The following is a 19,010-nucleotide window of genomic DNA, read 5'->3' on the forward strand; positions in this document are numbered from 1 at the left end:
ACGTGCCTCCAGCTCAGTGGAATTCCTTGAAGACCAACTGGCTTTTCCCTTTGGCTCTGCTGGGGGAAGGGACCATCCAGAAATAACCGGTGGCACCAGCCCGGCCCCCGGAGCCAGTTCTCAACATTGTCTCACTTATCCAAACCATATTAAGGCAGGAAAGAGGATAAAGGTATCTCTGAGTAGGATGTGGAGTTAATTAATTCAACATGGGACAGCTGGAATCTTCCTTGAGTGAATCACTGAGGCTCTCGGGGCCTCAGTAGCTTTATTTTAACATGAAGTTCCCAATAAAAGCCCATTTAAACAGGAGCACGGGGCTGACAAGAGGCCAGAACGAAGCACTTGCACTTCAGTCAAGTAATAAGATCTTTTCTAACTGCCTTCAATCAGCACAAGATGCTGCAGCCTGTCAGTGTTACCTTTCAGAAAATTCAAGGTAACGCTGCAAGTAAACAAGAAGGTGCTTTGTGAAATCCATTTGCTTACTCTGAGAAGGAAAGCAAGAAGCTTAAGCTCTTCTCTTTTCAGTGCCACGGGTTTTAAAGGCTGGAGAAGGGAAACACTCTCGTGCACGATGAACAATTTATCCCTGGACTTGGCAGAGCAAAATAAAGAATATAAACCCGAGAAGACATTTATTTGGACAGTGGGCAGAACTGAAGTGTTTGGGATTTGAGTAACGTTACAAAGCACATGAAGCCTCAGAAACACAAGACAGTAAATCTGAATTAACTGTGGAAACTGGACTACTGAACTCTCCTGGCCCTGGGAGGAGGAGAGAGCTGTGGGAATTAACTTTGTGATGCTCCCAGCCCTTTGCAGCAGAGACTCTGCTCCTCTGCAGATGGAAATCTGGGCTGTCCCTCACTCCCAACAGACAGGACTTTTTTTTAAATTTCTCTTCTTCCTAGAGCTCCTTCTATGGTTTCTGAGACTTTTCAGTCCAGATTTCCATCGAGATGACAAGTGCCAGTGACCCTGCTTGCCACAAGGGAGCGGGGCAGTTTTTTTCCTGCCGAAATTCTCCCTCAGGGTGAAGCCAAACAAATGATGTGTTTGTTTGTGCTGGCAAACGGGGCAGCAGCAGAGGTGTGGCTGGGACCAGGCTGGCCTGATGCTGAGGGCTGAGGGCTTTTCACAGTCCTTTAGCATCTGTTTGACAGAAAAAAAAAAAAGGATAAGGATGAGACCAAGGCTTTGTCATTCCAAGCTCTGTCTCTCCCAGGCAGGAGCACTGGGCTCCAAAAGGGATTGTCCACGTCCATCCTGACACTGCCACCAGAGTGGGGAGTTATTTATCCTCATCTTGCAGGTTCAGATTGTGTTGCTACACCAGACTTGCTGTGGAATTAAATGAATCCCTTTGTGTCAGCCTGTGTGTAGCTCCAAAACCATCCCCTGCCACCTCAAAACCCAATAAATCTCAAATTCCTGGAGTCACTCCGTGCAAATCTCTCAGCTCCGAAGGGGAGGAGGCACAGAGGGCATTACTGGCTGTAAAAGAAGTATTGGTTCTAAAATAAGACAGGGCTGGGCAGCAAGTGTGTGCAGGGGAGGCTTTAAATCTTGCCAGCCTTGCTCAATTTTATGGGTGCTTTTCCAAATGTTTGGAAGTTCAGGTTCTGTCCAAGCAAACGTCCCACGTACCCGAACCCCCTGAGGCCAAAAACCTCGGCCACGAGTCCCACGTGACTTTCTTATGACATTTCCAGCTTTTCTCCTTCTGGTCTTGGCTTGAAGTACCATGAGAATATTTTCTTTTCGTGGTCTTTCCACACTTCTCCTTTCAAATTCTAGGCTTGGAAGTACCTTAAGGGCGAGATGGGTTTCTTATTTAGAGCAAAAATGGGATAATGCCACAGGTTTGTCTTCTGTGAGTGCACAAAATAAGACACAGAAGTCTGAAATGCTCTTGACATTGGGCACTTAATGCTGAGTGAGAGATGAATAAACAGTGATTCCTCATCAACAACACCTTTCAAAGCCCTCTCCTGGGAAAGTGAACCTTATCTGAAGCCCTTTCCCTGGATATTCAGCCCTAGAGCTCACGCTGAGCTCGTGGGTTCTTTCAAGGACCTGAATTCTTACTTGGCAGGCTCAGGAGTTATGTCAAGAGCTGCTTATTTCTAATATTGTACAGAGAATTCCTCCCACTATTTCTTCCAGATGCTGCCCGTCTCTATTTATTTATTTCTTTGGATTAGCTGTATTAAAATATAACATGCTCCCAAACTCCCAAAGGATGGCCCTTTCTCATGGGGATGGATGTCCTCAAGCCACTTAACTCCCACTGCTCAGAACAGGGGTAAAGTTCCTGACTCCAGGAATCTCACAGAAAGCTTGGAGGGCTTGGTTTTGAAGGAGTCAGAAGAGGAATGGAGCAAAACACTGGGCAGGGAGACAGCAAAAACTCTGCAGCTTTTCCAGTGACTTTGGCACTGATCTGGCTATCAGGCACCTGAGCAAGGAACTCCTGAGCCTTTCAGCAGGTTCCTGCTGGACTCAGAACAAATGGATGAGTGAGAGGGGCCTCTTTGGGCCTCGTTTGATGATGACTTACCTAGTCTGGGGTTTTATTAGACCTGCATCAAAGCACAGAGACCGTCCAAGCAAACCAAGGACACATGCAAATTTTCCTTGGGTTGGGCTCGGAGGTTTGGAAGGTTGGTTGCACAAAACAGAAGAGTTCTGGTTGGTCTCTGAAGCTCAGTGGGGTGCAGGCACACGGACCGAGTTCCCCCAGCAATGGAGTTTAATGAAATCCAAAACTGAGGGGTTTGGGGGGTTTTTGGTGGGGGCAGAGCCACAAAACGGCTCAAAAGGTGGAGGTGTCTGATGCTGAAACCAGCACGGGGCCTTTGTGGTTCACTCTTTCTCCTCCACTGCACCTAAATCAGAGCAGCAGGAACTTTGAAAGAGGAGAACACAGGGCTAAAGCCTTTAATGCCAAGGAAACCACTCTCAGACACCGTGGGAAGGTCCCTCGGAAGACCATCCACTGTCTTTGTTCAGGCTCCCAACACTCAGAGACCTCACTCCTCAGAAGGTCTGGCCCTGTTTTACAGCATGCTCTCTGTTCACCTGGGAGGTGAACAACAGGTAGGTTCCAACACCTACTCCCACCTCCCAACAGAAAGCATGACACCCCCGAGACCCCCGAGTCCTGCAGCCCGTTAAACGTCCTCCCCGCCGTCGCCCAGGGACAGGGTGTGGATTTTGAGGGCTGGCACCTGGCAGCTGTCGTGGCCCAGGTTCCCTGAGGTGCCTGCACAGCAGCATTCCTGCAGGAACCCTTTGCTCTTGGCTTTGGCAGCCGTGCAGTCTTTGGCCACGGCGCTTTTGGCCGGCACGTTGGGCACGGCGGAGAAAATCTTCCACTCGCACACCCCGTCCGACCTGGAGATCTTGTAGAAGGTTTCTCCCGATCCCACAGGGATCCTGACCACCCCCTTGCTGCTCTCCACGCCTTGGCTGGCGGGGTGGTTGAGGTTGAAACTCGGGGTTTGCTTCTTTGCTCCCTTCCTGGGGAGGCACTGAGCCCTCAGCACGTTCTGGAAAGCTTTCTTGAACTCCTGGCTGGAGCAGGGATAGATGATGGGGTTGATGCAGCTGTTTAAATATCCAAGCCAAAATGTTATTTTAAAAAGTGTGTCCGGGGGTTTGATCGCAGGAAAGAAAGAACCTAAAATGGAAAAATACACAGGGAGAGTGTTAAGGCAAAGAGGCAGTGAGAAATCACAGGTAACCAGAGAAACTCAAACACTGGGGAAAAATAAATAAGGGTCTGTCCTGGCTTGGAAGAAATGGTGAGTGGAAGCACAATTCCTGCAGGAAGAAGTGATTCAGAACCTGTGGTGCCACACAATGGCATGGATGTCCTGTCAGGTGTCAGTCAAGGCAGCTGTTTTATTATACAAACATTATATTCCCCTTTTCCAGCCTGGCTGATACGAGGGATGGAGGAAAACTGCCTCCCCTGGGACTCCTAATTCAAGATTAGTTCCCCAAGTGACAGCCATATCTAGGAGGTCATCACAAGGGCTTTTGAATGGCAAGAAAATCACACCATTTCAGAAGTCAGAGCTGGAGGGAAGAGGCATTACTGGGGTGACTGTGTCACAGCTCAGTGTCTTCAAAATGTTCAAGTGCTGGGCACTCATTTTCCATGAAACCTTTAGAAAATCCAGCTGTGCCCATTCTCCTGTCTCACGGAATGCATCTAAAATTCAGAGGAGTGAAAGGAAAGGTTCCTTCTTGCATCAGTGAGCACTGGGGATGCTCTCATGGGCAGCCAGGAGATATATATGGAGATAGATATATATATATTCATACATTTTCTGATACATACTTGCAAGGTTACCTCCCAAAGATGATTCAAAGAGCAAGATCTTCGATGTCTCCTTAGTAAGGAAAGTACTGTGGGGCTTCTTATTCTATAGAATTATGAGTTATCTGCTGATTTAAAATCTTGGGAGCATTTTTCCTGATGCCAAACCTTTGGGTTTTTGTTTAACTACGACTTGAGCTCCTCATTCAAGTGCCAATTTTAACTTTAAATGACTTGAATGGGATGTCAGGAAATGCTGAAGCCATTTTTTTGTGGAGAGATGTTCCTATAAAGCTACAGAGATATATTTAAAACACCAAAGAGTCAACACTGCTGCTTATGGAGAATTGTTTGCAAATTTATCATTCCCTGGAACATCATTGCAACAAGATCCCCTAATTCTCCTATTTGGGGTTTTGCTTTGCTTAGAAATAAAAAGAATATTGTCTGAGTGAGAACAAACAAGAAAATGAAACTCTCTGTAATGTTGGGGTGAGAAATAAGTGAAAATAACGTTTCTAAGATCAATTTTGCCAAATTATCTACACATGATCTAGAACAGAAAGTGAATTGTGTTGTCAAGGGCTGTTTCTTGCCCCCTTTAAATGAAAAGGAATTAAAACAGGTGGTTCTCTCACCCCAGTGCCAGGAATCACTTCGGGCACGGGAAGAAATATAATTTCCCAGAAACAAAATTGACTTGTTTGGGAGTTTGGAGTCAAGTGTGTAACAAACAGAACTTTTAGCACTGACAAATTCTTGTCTTCCTGCTGCCCCTGGACAGATCTGCAGCGAGTGCAGGTGGAAAGAAAAGCTGTTCAGGTATCCATGCCTCTGTCCTGCTCTGCAGTGGAACTACCTCTGGAAGCAGTTCCTGAGTTTTCCAGGGATTGATCTCTTCCTTGGACCTCCCCTGGCTTAGGAAAAGCAAATGATGTTCTAATTTAATTCTTCCACTATCCCAGGTTGCTCCAACCAGGCAATGATCAGCAAGACAAGAGGGCTTGGGCTCAAGTTGTGCCAGGGGAGGGTTAGGTTGGAGATCAGGAAGAATTTCTTTGCAGAGAGGGTGCTCAGCCATTGGAATGGGCTGCCCAGGGAAGGGGTGGATTCTCCATCCCTGGAGGTTTTTAAGCAGAGACTGGATGTGGCATCAGTGCCATGGGCTGGGAACCACGGCGGGGTTGGATCAAGGGTTGGACTGGATGATCTCAGAGGTCCCTTCCAACCCAGCTGATTCTGGGATTCCATGAACCTGCCCTTGGACACTTCCAGGGATCCAGGGGCAGCCACAGCTTCTCTGGGAATCCCATCCCAGCCCCTCCCACCCTCACAGGGAAGGATTTTTTCCCACTGTCCCATCCAACCCTGCCCTCTGGCAGTGGGAATCCATTCCCTGTGTCCTGTCACTCCAGGCCCTTGGAAATTGTCTCTCTCCAGCTCTCTTGGAGCCCCTTTAGCACTGGGGCTGTTCCCAAAGCTTTTCCCTCTGCAGACAGAGCAGAACAGACCCCCAGGAGCTCAGTCTGTGCCCTGGAGCAGCTGAACCTCAGAATCCATCCCCAAATCCAGTCCTGCTGCCTCTGGGCTGGCTCAGGTGGAGCAGTGTCACTGTAACCCTCAACATCAACCAGGTTTTGAGGCCAAAAACGTTGTGCTGAAGGAACAGGACTGAACAGGCACATCCACAACCTCACGTTTTTCTCAGCAAATTAATGCTCCTCTCCTTTGGTGAAAAACCAAAACCAAATAACATTCTCAAAGAACTTTCTGGCTGAAGTCATTGGCAGGGGAAAAATGACTGAAGGCTTTGAAATGCCCAAATTGAGCTCAGAGGGTTTCTTTTTTTGTCATTTCCTCATTTAAATGCAGCATTTCTGCCCCTTTCCCATTCTGGGCTGAGACAGAAGGTGAAACAAAGCCGGGTTTAGGGACTCAGCTGTGTGAGACCGAGTGTAAAGCTGGGTAAACAATAACAATTCCTGTTTGCTGCAGCTCCTGGCTCCCTGTAAATGGAATGCAAGTGCTGTGCCAAGGGCTGTTAAAAATAGAAAGTAGCCAGTGTCAGAGTCTGTCCCTTGCTCTTTTTTTGGGGTGGGATCTGCATGCTAATTTATTAATGTAACCTTTTTTGGTTCATCATGGGGGGAGACTTGTTGCCTTGGAGCAACACACAGGGAGAGAAAACGGAGCAGTTTTACCAGCCCAGAGACTTTGCTGCCCATGGATCCCATCCCACACTGTCTGCCATGGAATCATGGAATGGGTTGGGTTGGAGTGGAGCCTAAACATCACCCAGTGCTACCCCTGCACCTGCTACCAGTTGCTCCAAGCTGGCCTTGGACACTTCCAGGGATGGGGCAGCCACAGCTTCTCTGGGAATTCCATTCCAGCCCGTCCCCACCCTCATGGGGAAGGATTTCTTCCCATCTAGGTCTGTCCTCCTTCAGCTCAAAGCCATCCCCCCTGTCCTTTCAGAAACCCCCTCTCCAACCCTCCTGCAAAGTGTTTTTAACACTTTGGGGCCACAGAAACAATATTCTTCTGCTGCAGACCCCCAGTTGCCTCCCTAGCTCAGAAACTTGCCCTAATCCTCCCTGCTGGCCACCTGAGCCTCTGGGGAAAAGGGGAAAAAATTCCTATATTCCAATCCCTTGGGGTGGTTCTCTCCACTGAATACTGAGAATATATTCCTTTCTTCCAAACCTTTCATGTTCAGGGATGTTGGTGCTTGGTGATTAAAATCAGTGGCTGATGGGTCTGGGAGTGAGCAGGAGGCCTTTTCAAACAGAGCTGCTGAAGTGGTGCTGAAGTGGTTTGTTGAGTGTGCTGAGGAATTGGAATGGGCAGTAAAGTGGCAGCTCGGGTCAGAGGAGTTCAAAAGAGAAATAAAACAAAGGCTTTGTGGGTTTTTTTTAAACAATGGTCGTAATTACCCACGAGATTAAACAATGGAGTGGGGAGTTCTCTCTTCTTTAAGGTACAGGAGGAGCAGGGCAGAGTCCATGCCCATGCAACCCTTGGCCAGCTGGTGACTGCCAGGTCATGGCAGCTCAGTTTTGGACACTTTCCCACCAGCAGCCAGGGCTGAGAAAACAGAATTATTGCAGCACCTCATTCCCAGAGCAGAGTTTTCCAGCTCCCTGGCTCTGGGCTGGGTGTAATCCCTGCTCAGTGGAGTGCTGCCATGCAGGCAGAGCTGCAGGCTGAGCAGCACGGGAGGGGTGCAAAGTTTTCTTCCTTAAAACCAATTCTCCACCCAATCCACAGCCCTTAACACCTTCCTCTGTGCACTGCCAGGAATTAAATGGTAAATAGGAGTAAAAATGATGAAAGTTTGGAGGCTTCACCCTACATTGTCTCCCTGAATCTGTGCTGGAGGAATACTAAAGAAACCCTCAACTGGCCTTTAATGCATTTTGAACCACAGACTGAGTAAATAATGCTGGAATTCCTGCCTTGTTTCCAAAAGGTTGAAGCCACTCAAGTGTCAGCAGCCCAATTCGATTGCTTCTTATAAAATTAAGTCAAATAAAATGTGCTATTACCCTCCTGAGATCTTTTGCCATCGAGTGTTTCATCACTCAGCCCTGGAAATGTCAGGGCTGCTCTTCCTTCCCTCCTCCTTTATTTTCCTGTTTGTCAACTCCAAGTTTCCTTCAAGCTCAGAGAGAGAGAGAGAGAGAGAGAGAGGGAAGTTTTCCACTCACCTCCCAGTGAGTAAGTGCCAATTCACTCCCCAAGATGTAATTTGGCTTTGTCATTTGTCACAAGCTGCAGAGCTGCTTGATTATGGGTTGTTTAAAAACCAGCCCTGCTGTCGTGACGGACAGAAAAGAGGGGGTTTGGGAGCTGCCAGGCTGCAGAAACTTGTGCTGTTTGTTTACTCTGTCAGCACCATGGGAATGGGATCTCATATATTTTTGTGACCCATGAACCCTTAGTGTTGTTAAAACCCAGCTCTGCTACTAAATCTTGAGGGTCTGTTTGGCTTTCCTGCTTTTTTTTTTTTTTCCCCCTCTTTTTGGGTTGTTTGGCTCAAATCTGGTGATGGAGGCAGAGCAGGGGAGAGGCAGGTGGGGGTGGTACAGCACCAGGGCTGTACCCAAATCGAACCTGAGCTTGGAAGAGACCTTAAAATCATCCAGTGCCACCCCTGCCATGGGCAGGGACACCTTCCACTGGCCCAGGTTGCTCCAGCCTGGCCTTGGACACTTCCAGGGATCCAGGGGCAGCCACAGCTTCTCTGGGAATTCCATCCCAGCCTCTCCCCACCCTCTCAGTCAAGAATTCCTTCCCAATATCCCATCTGTCCCTGCCCTCTGGCAGTGGGAATCCATTCCCTGTGTCCTGTCCCTCCATCCCTTGTCCCCAGTCCCTCTCCAGCTCTCCTGGAGCCCCTTTGGGCACTGGAAAGGGCTCTGAGGTCTCCCTGGAGCCTTCCCTTCTCCAGGCTGAACAACCTCCACTCCTGCACAGAAGTCCAACATAAATCTCAGCATCTCTGGGCTCTGCTGGGACCAGGGAGAGGGCTCTGGTTTGCAGCAAAGCCAAGCTTAAACCTCAGGTCCTGGGATCTGCCCTGAAGGGGCCAAGCCAGAGGACAGGAGTTATTCCAGAGCCCTGAAGACCCAGGGGATGAAGCCCTTATATCCCAAAGGGAATTAACTCTGTACCAGGGCCTCCCTAGCTCTCTCATGGCAATCTGCTCTCCAAACATTGATAAATGTGCTGCTTTCTGTGTTCCCAAGCTAGGAACTTTATTCCATAAGATTCCATACAGCATCTCGGGTCAAAACACGAGCCACCCTCTGGTAAGTGCATTTTTATATATATATATATTTATATATCTCATATATTTATATGTCTGCAGACATTCACCAGCTGCACTCTGGGCACACACTCTCTCCCAGCACGTCCCATGTGCCCCCACTGCTCCCTTCTGGGAAATATTTTCCGTGGAACAAAAAATGGGATCAGAGATCAAACAGGAACTGATCCTGGATTCCGTGCAATCCAGTCAGCACAAGGAATGCAGAGCAGGTTTGGAGATGTGAGGAAGGGTCAAAGCCTGCAGCTGGCAACTCTTGCACCTCCCAGCCCAGGGCCTGGGATATTGTGGCTGATCCAGGGGGAAAAGGAGAGGGTGCTTTGTGCCCAGCTATCCCTGCCCCACAATAAACAGATGCAGAAGGAGGAGTGAGTTTGTTTTCCTTCCCAAAAACCTGACTTCAGCTCTCTGTGGCATCAGGAGGACACAGGTGAGAGGTGGAAAGGTCAGGCAGCAGGAATGGGCCACTCTGGGAACACTGCTCTGATTATTTGGATTTTTTCAGCCCTAATTTATGCTCTGTCTCACTTACCCACTTACCACCGATGGTATTTCTGGCAAACATCTCAGCAAGCAACTATTTCCAGACCTGCTGTGGGCAGCTGCAGATTTAGAAAGCAGATAAAAACCCATGGGAAGGTAAACTGAGGTTTTGTTCCCCGTGTAAACCCAAACAACCCCATTGTTTGACACCTCCATTTGGTTGTCTCTCAAATTCCAGCTCCCATGCTGCTACTGCAGTGGGATGGCTCTGGATCCTGCTGCTGACATTTTTAAGATGTTTGAGATTTGTCCCAAAGCCGTCGCTCTTGAAGTCATTCACCGACAACAAATCATTAGTTTGCCTTTAAAAATTTATAAAAAAAAAAACAACAAACAAACCAGAGAAGGGTTTGAAAAGCTGAGACTGTCTCATGTGCTCGTCAGTCGTGATTTTGGAATCCTTGGGGTTGAAAATACAGGAATTATCCTCCCGTGTCTCTCCCTCTCTCCAAACCTCACACAAATCCTGCCCTTCGCTGGGTGGGGCGGGAGAATCACTCGTAATAATCACTCATGGTGGCCTTTCCATCAGCACCAAACCCGAAATCGAGCCCTGACATTTGGGGGGAGAGCGAGAAATGACATTTTTGCTTCGTTTCCTCGGAGGATTTGGAAGTGGTGACTGCACAAAGAGGAGCACTGAGACAAGGATGAGTCTCTGACAGGGAACACGTGTGGGGAGCCATGGGAGTGACTCATGGAGCAGAGAACTCCTCCTCCCCGCCCTGTAAATGGTTATTATTATCAATTAATATCAGTTCCTGCCGTGCTTTGCTGTGTGGTGAGTCAGTGGCACCCAACACCCCGGGGTTTGGGAGTGCTGGAGGGATGTTGGCCACAGGGATGTCAGCGAGACCTTCGGCGTGGCTGAGTTACCAACCCGAGCCAACAAAGCCTTTCCAGCCTGGGATTGTGAAAAACGCCCCTTGGGTTAAAAAAAAACCCAACAACAAACCCAAAAAACTTGGAAAAAACGCCCCATGGAAATCTCTTGGCTGTTTATCTGCTGAAGTTCCCCCTGATCAGTGGCTTCACACACACATTTGTGCTCAGTGGCTTGAGGACTGTAAACATCCTTCCTCTCCCTGAGCTGAGGATGAGCTGGGCCTTTAATCCTTATTTTTTTTTTTCTTTTTTTTTCTCTTTGTTGCTGAGAGAGAGCTGAGATGCTCATTTGGGGGATCTGTGCTGGGCTGTGTTTCTGCCCCGAGACCTCCCGAGGGGTCGTGTCGTGTCGGCGGCAGAGACAGAAAAATGCAGTTTGTTTTTCTGCTTTGTGTTTCGTTCTTTCTGCCCTCAGTTAAAAAACTACCACAAAACAGTAATTAGACACCAGCTGCAGACAGGCCCGTGGACAGGATTAGAGGATTCCCTTGACAGTGGTTGTGTCAGTTCACAAGACTAATTTACTGCTTTATTACAAACACAAATACCCTCCAGTGGATCCTCTTTTCTTCTCTCTTCATCAGGAGGATGATTGACAAATGCTAAAAACCTTCCTCTCCCTTGCCCAGTTTGTCTGATTTTTTTCCCTCTGTGATATCTTGGCTCAGCCTTTCCCTTTTTCCTTCCTTCTGCTTCTGAAAGCAACATCTACAACCAGAGTCAAGAAAATGGACCATGAGCTGAGCTCTCTGAGCTTGTTCTCTTCTGAGGATAAACCATCAATCCCAGCTTAGGACCATTTTTTGCAATACCCCAACTCTTGTTTCCTTTTTTTCCCATCAGTTCTCTGCGGGCTCCACCTCAGAACACCCTCCAAGCACCTCAGAACACCCTCCAAGCACCTCAGAACAACCTCCAAGCACCTCAGAGCACCTTCCAAGCACCTCAGAACAATCTCCAAGCACCTCAGAACACCCTCCAAGCACCTCAGAACAACCTCCAAACACCTCAGAGCACCTTCCAAGTGCCCCAGAACAATCTCCAAGCACCTCAGAACACCCTCCAGGCACCTCAGAATACCTTCCAAGCACCTCAAAACAACCTCCAAGCACTGTCTTCTACGTTGATGAAAAGAAACCTTTTGAAAAATTCCCACTCCAGTGTCTTCCAGCCCCAGCACAAGGTCTGTTCTGTCACTTGGAACCCAAACATCACTTAAAACCATCCCTGGGGGCATCCACTGATTTCTGGACTCTTCTGGCCCTGAGTCTTTGCATTTCCATCTGTCTGCATCCCTTTCTAGCAATCCAAGAGAACCAAAAGCAGGAATGGAAGGAGCATTCTGTGTTGCAGGTTGTTGGCAGTGCCAGATGAGCCCGGTCTGAGCCTCTCCCCACAAACCCCCTGGCCCAGGAGCTGCAGATGAACTCAGGCTCCTCTTTTGAGCCCTGTTTGAGGGATGCAGACAAGCTCAAACTTGCTCCCTCCTGGCTCTGTTTTGCTGGTTTGTGTTTGTCTGGTGATTACTGGACCTGTCAGTGATGCCACCTCTGCCTGCTTCTGCGTGAGGAATTAAAATCCGACTTCTTCAGGGAGCAATCAGCTGTTTTGACAGCCTTGTTTATCACAGGAGTTTAGTGAGGGGTGAATTTATGCTCCAGCATGCAGAGAAAAAACCAACCCTTAGCCTCCCTCATTTCCATGCAGCAGGATTATCATTCCTTGGCTTATTCCACAAACACCAAGCCAAGTGAGAAGAAGGTGTTTTGGGCTCTTGGGCTGAAAGCCTTTGCACAGACCCTTTGTCTGGAATAAAACTCCATCCAAGGAGGGGAGGAAGCCATTCCTTACCCAGATTGCAGCTGGCACCTTCACACACCATCTCCAGTTCAGATCTTGTCTTGGGGCAGGGGGATATTGGAATTGTTTCTCCAGTATCTGCCAATATGGATATTGTGCTTTTCCTGATATTTTCTCTTGCCTTTCCCACACCTACATGTCAAAACTCTCTACCCCACTTTGGTGTAACTTCAGCAAACCTGGTGTTTCTTGGGGTCTTGGCTGGTGGAGTTGGTGTTGGGATGTGGAGGTGCTGAAACTGCTGCAGCTCACAGTGAATCAACTCAGGTTTGGGGCAGTTGTGCTGCACAGAATGATCAGCACCTGCCAGCTTTCTCTAGAGGTTTGTGTAGCAGTTTAAGACTCTCTGTCCCAGGGGTACTGAGAGTGGTTTGGCTGCTGGAATCCTGGAATTAGGGTCGTTCAGGTTGTGTCTGTCTCATGGGCAGCCTCCACTGAGGGTGGTCTGGCTGATGGAGTCACAGAACTCCATCATGGTCATTTGGGTTGGAAAACACCTCTTGGATCATGGAGTGCAGCCATTAAGCCTCCCACTGCCAAGGCCACCACTAAACCCTGTCCCTGAGTGCCACCTCTGCACCCTCAAACCCCTGCAGAGCTGGTTGGTGGGACCATTCCCAGGCCTGGCCCATGGCCACAAACCCCCAGAGCTGCTCTCCAAAGGCTCCTCTTGCCCAGCTGGGCACGTTGGGAGCTCTGCAACTTCCCAGGGGCTCAACCAGGAGTATTTTGTACCTCTGGAAAGCCTGATCCCTGCTCTGGGATCCTGCCTGGATCCCTTTGCCTCCCTCTGCCCACCTTCACCCGTGTGCAGGACAGAGCTGAAAGTGCTTCTTGTCTTTTGGAAACTGTTCTCTTCTTTTTTTTTTTAGTGCCACTTGCCTGTTTAATTTTTATTTTTTTTTTGTCTTTAAAGGCAGCAAATAGGTTTTGAAAGCCCTATTATATGCTTTAAAAATAACCCAGCAACCCCACAAGGACAGGGAAACGAAGCACCAGTTTCCTTACAAGGGATCAAAAGCAAGATGCAAAGCCACTCTTGAGCCCAGGAAACTCCTTAAACCCAAAGCAAATTAATTAACAGCAGGCTCTGTGTGGGCAACCCCATTTGCAGAACGAAAAGTGTGTTTAATGTGTTCTAGCAAACCCTTTTTGGGTATGTTTCAGTCATCTTGGCAACCAGCATTCCAACGTGCTGACATCCTGGACAGCACGAGCCAGGCCTTGCAGGGCTCCTCCTTAGGAAACATCTCCAGTTCTTACTCCAGCACTTCCCAGGATTGACCAAGAGAACCAAAAAAATAAAAAAAATCTAATTTTTTGGGTGTTTTTTCACACCTGGTAAAACCAGGGAAGCGAAAAAGAATAGTTATTTATAGGGTTGAAAAAACAGAGGAGGACAAAAACCCCGGGAAATTAAAATCCCTTTTATATTTAGGTATTTTTCTTAACTGTCCACATTGTTCTGTTTCCAGCTAAAGCTTCCATACAATCAGGCTTTATTTTTCCTGCACAGATGAAGCCTTTTCCATAAGAAAACTCTTGAAATGGAGCAAGTCAGATTTTCAATTCCACATTTCCAACCCAATATTTAGTGGAGCTGTGGCAGAGCCAAGCTCAGTGGGATGAGCCCTGGACATCACCCTCAGTTATAGGTGTGAAATTAGTATTCTGCTTTGAAATCCTGAAACTGCATCAAAGGTAACCGAGCAAGGTTTAATTAAAATTCTAATTACTTCCTTACATTCCAGCAAAGCAGAACAAATCCCCAGCTTTGCTCCCCTTTAGGATGACAAGTGGTGAATAAATATTCAGATTCAGAGGGATGGTTGAGCCAGGGTTTGGCCAGTGGGTTTCCAGAAGAGATGCAAACCAGGGAAGTGTAAAATGAGCTGGAAGGATCCTCACTGCTGCCTCCTGACTGGGCAGGTGATAAATAGGAAAAAACCACTCATTTCATCTGGACTATGGGATCTCACAGTGTGATTTTCCTGGGAGAAAGCTGATTATTTTCCTCACAGTGGGAATTATCAGTGCTGAGCACTCCAGATCTGGCCCCAAGTCTGTGAGCAGCTACTTTGACCTGACCCTGAATTCATTTCTATCTTGACCTTTTACATCTTGAAGTCACCCGAAGAACTGGCTGTAAACATAGATATAAACACACAGCCCACTAATAATACTGTTCCTAACGCACAGCTGGTCAGAAATACTTGTCCTGGTTCAAAAAGAGCATTTTCTGTATGGGAAGAGCATTAAATCCTTTCACTAATTTTCAGAATTTTGCTTCCCATCGCCGGCGACGTTTTGTTTCGCTTGAGGCTTTTTGCTGTTTTCCACTCACTGCTCTGTGGTGGGGAATGATTTGGGGGGGGGGGTTGACAGCTTTGCAATGGGAAATTGTTCCCTCAGAGCTTTTCTGCTCAGCCTTATCACCCCCGGGCCCGGGCCCAGCCCTCCCTCGGGGAAGGCGCCGCGGGAGATAAGAGGGGTCTTCGCTTTACTCACCCAGAGGCATCACCACGAAAAACGGGAGCCAGCAGAGCACGAAGCACCCCACGACAATCCCCAGGGTCTTGGCAGCCTTCTTCTCCCGGGAGAACTTGAGGAGCCTGACGGAGAAGTGGTGTTTGCTCTTGGGGTTGGGCGCGGGGCCGCCGGCGCCGGGCGCGTTCTTGCGGTGGATGCGCAGGGTCACCTCCTCGGAGTGGGACTTCTCCGTCTTCAGCCCCGAGGTCAGGCCTTTGTTCTCCCTCTTGGCCACCACGTAGACCCGGCAGTACATCACCAGGATGATGGCCAGGGGCAGGTAGAAGGAGCCCAGGGCCGAGAAGAGCACGTAGCCGGGCTCCTCGGTGATCTGGCAGATGGTCTCGTCCTCGGGGGCCGGTTCCTTCCAGCCAAAGAGGGGCCCGATGGAGATGACCAGGGACAGAGCCCAGACACAGAGCAGGGCCAGCAGGCCCCTCCTCTCCGTCACGATGCTGGGGTACCTCAGGGGGTAGCTGACCCCGATGTAGCGGTCGATGGAGATGATGCAGAGGCTCATGATGGAGGCCGTGCAGCACAGCACGTCCACGGCCGCCCAGACGTTGCAGAAGATCCTCCCGAAGGCCCAGTAGCCCAAAATCTCCATGGTGGCCGAGAAGGGCAGGACGGTGGAAGTCAGGAGGAGGTCGGCCACGGCCAGGTTGATGATGTAGTAGTGGGTGACGCTCTGGAGGTGCCTGTGGCAGGCCACGGAGAGGATAACCAGGATATTGCCCAACACCCCGAAAACAATCAGCCCCCCCAGAATAACCCCCAGCAGAATGGCCTTGGAAATGTTCACGGGCTCCACGGAGTGGGTGCAGTTGGAGCAGTTGGAGGAGTTTGCGGGCAGGAAAGTCATGGTGAGTGGCTGAGAGTGTCCATGCGAGGCTGCTGGGCTGCTGCACCCCCTGCCAGGCAGAAACAGGGGGCAGATCAGTCCTCAGAGGCTCCTACAGGCAACATCTGCCTGGTTTTCCTGGGAAAAAGAGGCTGTAAGAACGTCTCGGAAGTGCAGCACCAGGAACAATGAGAAAGATCCAGGAACATGTTAGAAAACCTACCTTTGCCCCTAAGTTTTCAGCAGCATAGCACAGTTAATAACCACCATTGCCAAGTCAAATTGAACTCCTTTTGCATTTTTCTTGGGGTGCACAAGTGAGGCTACACAGAACTGAGGCTCTTTATCCTCCTTTCCAGGGTTATGTGATGAGAAATCTTGGAGCTGCCGGTTAAAATCATTTCTGTCTTCAATATCTCAATAACAAAAATATTCCAGAGGGTCTCAAATTTAAGTTTCTTCCGAGAGGAAATCACTGATGCTTTTAATTGCCTTGTGTTAATCCTGATTCTGCCTTAAAATTGGCTCAGAAACCTGCCTGGGTGGAGATTGGTGCTGTGTCTGCTCAGCAGTTCCACTTGGGATCTCTGTCCCTACCCATCCTCGGGGTCTGGGCTGTCACTCAGAGCTTCTCTGTGTGTGGAGCAGTTGTCACCTGAGGTCCTGGGCTGTGAATTAAAGTTCATTTACAGCAGCTTCTGGCTTGCTCTGCAGGGAAGAGTGAAGTTTGCCGTGTTCTCTGGTGCTCTTTGCAGATCTTCACCCCCTGGAGAAGACAAAACCAGGGACAATGTGATTCCCAGAAGCTGCCCTCGCTGCTGTGGTTCCCATATAAGAATAGAGCAGGAGGCTATTTTAGGGAGCCTTCCTCAGGCTGGCTCAGCCAGTGGAACCAACCTTTTCCAGCCCGGTATTGTTTAACAGCAACTCAAAACTCCAGGTGGGTTTTCTTGCCTGAATTTTCCTTCCTTTATAGGGATAGGCATCAATCCTAATTATCAGTTCCCCTGCAGAGACCAGTTCTGGGAGGGAGAGAAACCTGCAGGACACGATCCAGGACTACAGATTTAGATTTAGAAGTCCAGAATTTAGTCTGGGATTTCTTTATTAAGCCATTCCTTTACCCCCTGAACTTGTTAGTCCAGCTGAGCTGCCCAGGTTGAAAATTCTATAGGGGAAAAAAGCAGGTCCTGCCAAGCAGAAGATGTTGCAAGCAACAAGTTTCCTGGTGAGTGACACAACATTTCAGAGGGTCTGGAAGCCAAGCTCAGCCTTAGCTGACTAAATATGGAGAAAAGGTACCTCAGATGGAAAAGTGAGGATAAGCCTGGGAATGGGGACATGGGGGACATGGAGGGAGAGCTACAAGTGTGGGCTGCAAAGCCTCCCACAATATTCCCATCCCAAATATTAATCAGGTGTGAAAACCCACCCCTGTCACATCCAGGAGGAGGGAAGGCTCTCGGAGTGTCCCGATATTGGGGTTTTTGGGATGAGTCCCTCAGACCACACTTGGCACAAACACGGAGCAGCAACAACTGTCACGTTTGGGAGCCTCCAAGCTGAACTTTCCTGCGGGCAAAAAAGGCTTTTAAAGCTCTGAAGCCCCTGGAAATTCCCAGTTCCCAGGCAGGGAGGGTGGGGGGATGGGAAGATTGCACTGTGGGAATTTGCCTTTAGGGAAGTGAAATGAAATTGGACCTTTTATTTTCTTTCCCACCAGATAGAACAAGTGGAGGAATAATTCCAAGGAAGGAAAGGAGAGATTTTACTGAGCACATCAATGGGAAGTGGCTGTAACATCGAGCATCTCCAACCATCACAACTGCTCATTACAGGGTTGAAACTGTGCTCATTATAAGGTTGATAGTGGCCTAGAAAATTAAGAAATTATCGACTTGAATTTAAGCACAGGAAGAAAAACTTGCCAGCAAGTCAAGGAGATGCAGCACAAAGGACTGACAGAGGTTTTCATGCTCAAACCCAAATAATTCTCAGCCTGGGGGGAGGGATGTTGCTGGGAAGGGCAGACCCCAGGCTCCTGTGCCTGCCCCACACTCACCTCTGGAGTCTCTAGAAGGCAGCACAGCTCCTCTGAGCATCTGGGCAGCAGATTGTCAGCACAGCAGGCTCCTCTCTTCATGCAGGGATGGGACTCTGTGCCTGGAAATCCGCTGCTTCTCTCCCTTTATTCCCCCACTGGTGTTTTGGCAGCTCAGTTGTGCTGATTCCCTCCATCCAGGGCTCTTGGGAGGCTTCACTCCAGGCTCCCTGGAAGGATCCCTGCCCAGTTCAGAGCTCAGCTCCACACTGGGAAGGAGCAGCAGGAACTTTACTGCTCTGCTGATGTAGCAGGCAGTGTCCTTGCCATTACCGTAATTCCCGGCCAGTCCCGTATTGCCCAGAAAGAAGGAGCACTCCAATCTGACGACAAGTGGGGCTTTAAATATTCTTTTTTTTTTTTTCCCATTAAAAACTGCCGGTTCCTGCAGAGACCAGAAAGTGAAAGGCAGATTGTAACCTCCTGTTTATGTGCTAGCAAGTAATTCCTGTTATATTCTTTTATATATATATATATACGCAAATATTTATATATATAAAATATGTATATACACATACATACATACATGCACACATACATATAAATAAATAAATAAATATTCTTGGGTTATAAAAAGAGAATGTCCTGCCAAATAAATGGAACATGAAGGAAATAACAACGACAGACCCCCTGACCATGGATTTTGCATGGTAGGACAAAGCACTGGAGAGGGGGGTTTAAGGATGAAGTGGTTCGAGCAGAATGTGCTGTTGAGGGGATGCTGATTTTTCACGTGGCTCTTAATTGCGTTTTTGAAGTAAAAAAAGAAGTGGCCCAAGTCCCTGATGGTGAGCTGATGAATAGAAAAATAATGTCCTGAAGTGGAGCTGAACACAAAGTGGGGTTTCACAGCCAAAGGAAAGTCACTGGGAAGCAGATGAACCACGTGCCTGTTCTTGTGTGATGGACTCTCCACCTCCTCCTCCTCCTCCTCCTGGGCACTAACTCAGAGCTTGAAAGTTGTGGCAGCTCCAGCTGCATTCCCATCTCCCTGCTGGAGAGGAAAAGATCCCATCTCCCTGCTGGAGAGGAAAAGATCCACGAGGGGAAACCCCGAGGTAAGGGGGCAAAAAAAAAAATAAAAAAGCGG

General features: G+C 48.6%; 1 protein-coding gene and 1 long non-coding RNA gene across 3 annotated transcripts in view; both read right to left on the reverse strand.

The window, feature by feature from the left end:
- LOC127482019 (uncharacterized) overlaps positions 1–19,010 on the reverse strand; it is a 75,674-nt gene that overhangs the window by 34,028 nt on the left and 22,636 nt on the right. The gene's annotated exons all lie outside the window — the stretch shown is intronic.
- Positions 1,303–17,959, reverse strand: ADRA1A (adrenoceptor alpha 1A). 2 transcript variants are annotated; one of them, XM_051811870.1, is made up of 3 exons: positions 17,882–17,959; positions 14,958–16,585; positions 1,303–3,685 (listed from the first exon to the last, which is right to left on the reverse strand). In XM_051811870.1, the coding sequence occupies exons 2-3, from the start codon at positions 15,838–15,840 to the stop codon at positions 3,177–3,179; spliced, it is 1,392 nt and encodes a 463-aa protein (XP_051667830.1). In that variant the 5' UTR covers positions 15,841–16,585; positions 17,882–17,959; the 3' UTR covers positions 1,303–3,176. The 2 variants fall into 2 exon arrangements, with proteins under 2 accessions (XP_051667830.1, XP_051667831.1); XM_051811871.1 differs by lacking the exon at positions 17,882–17,959 and adding an exon at positions 16,717–16,860.

The sequence above is a fragment of the Manacus candei genome, unplaced genomic scaffold (assembly GCF_025592945.1).
Source record: "Manacus candei isolate 608988 ecotype Guabito, Panama unplaced genomic scaffold, ASM2559294v1 h1tg000084l, whole genome shotgun sequence".
NCBI classification, from domain to species: Eukaryota; Metazoa; Chordata; class Aves; order Passeriformes; family Pipridae; genus Manacus; species Manacus candei.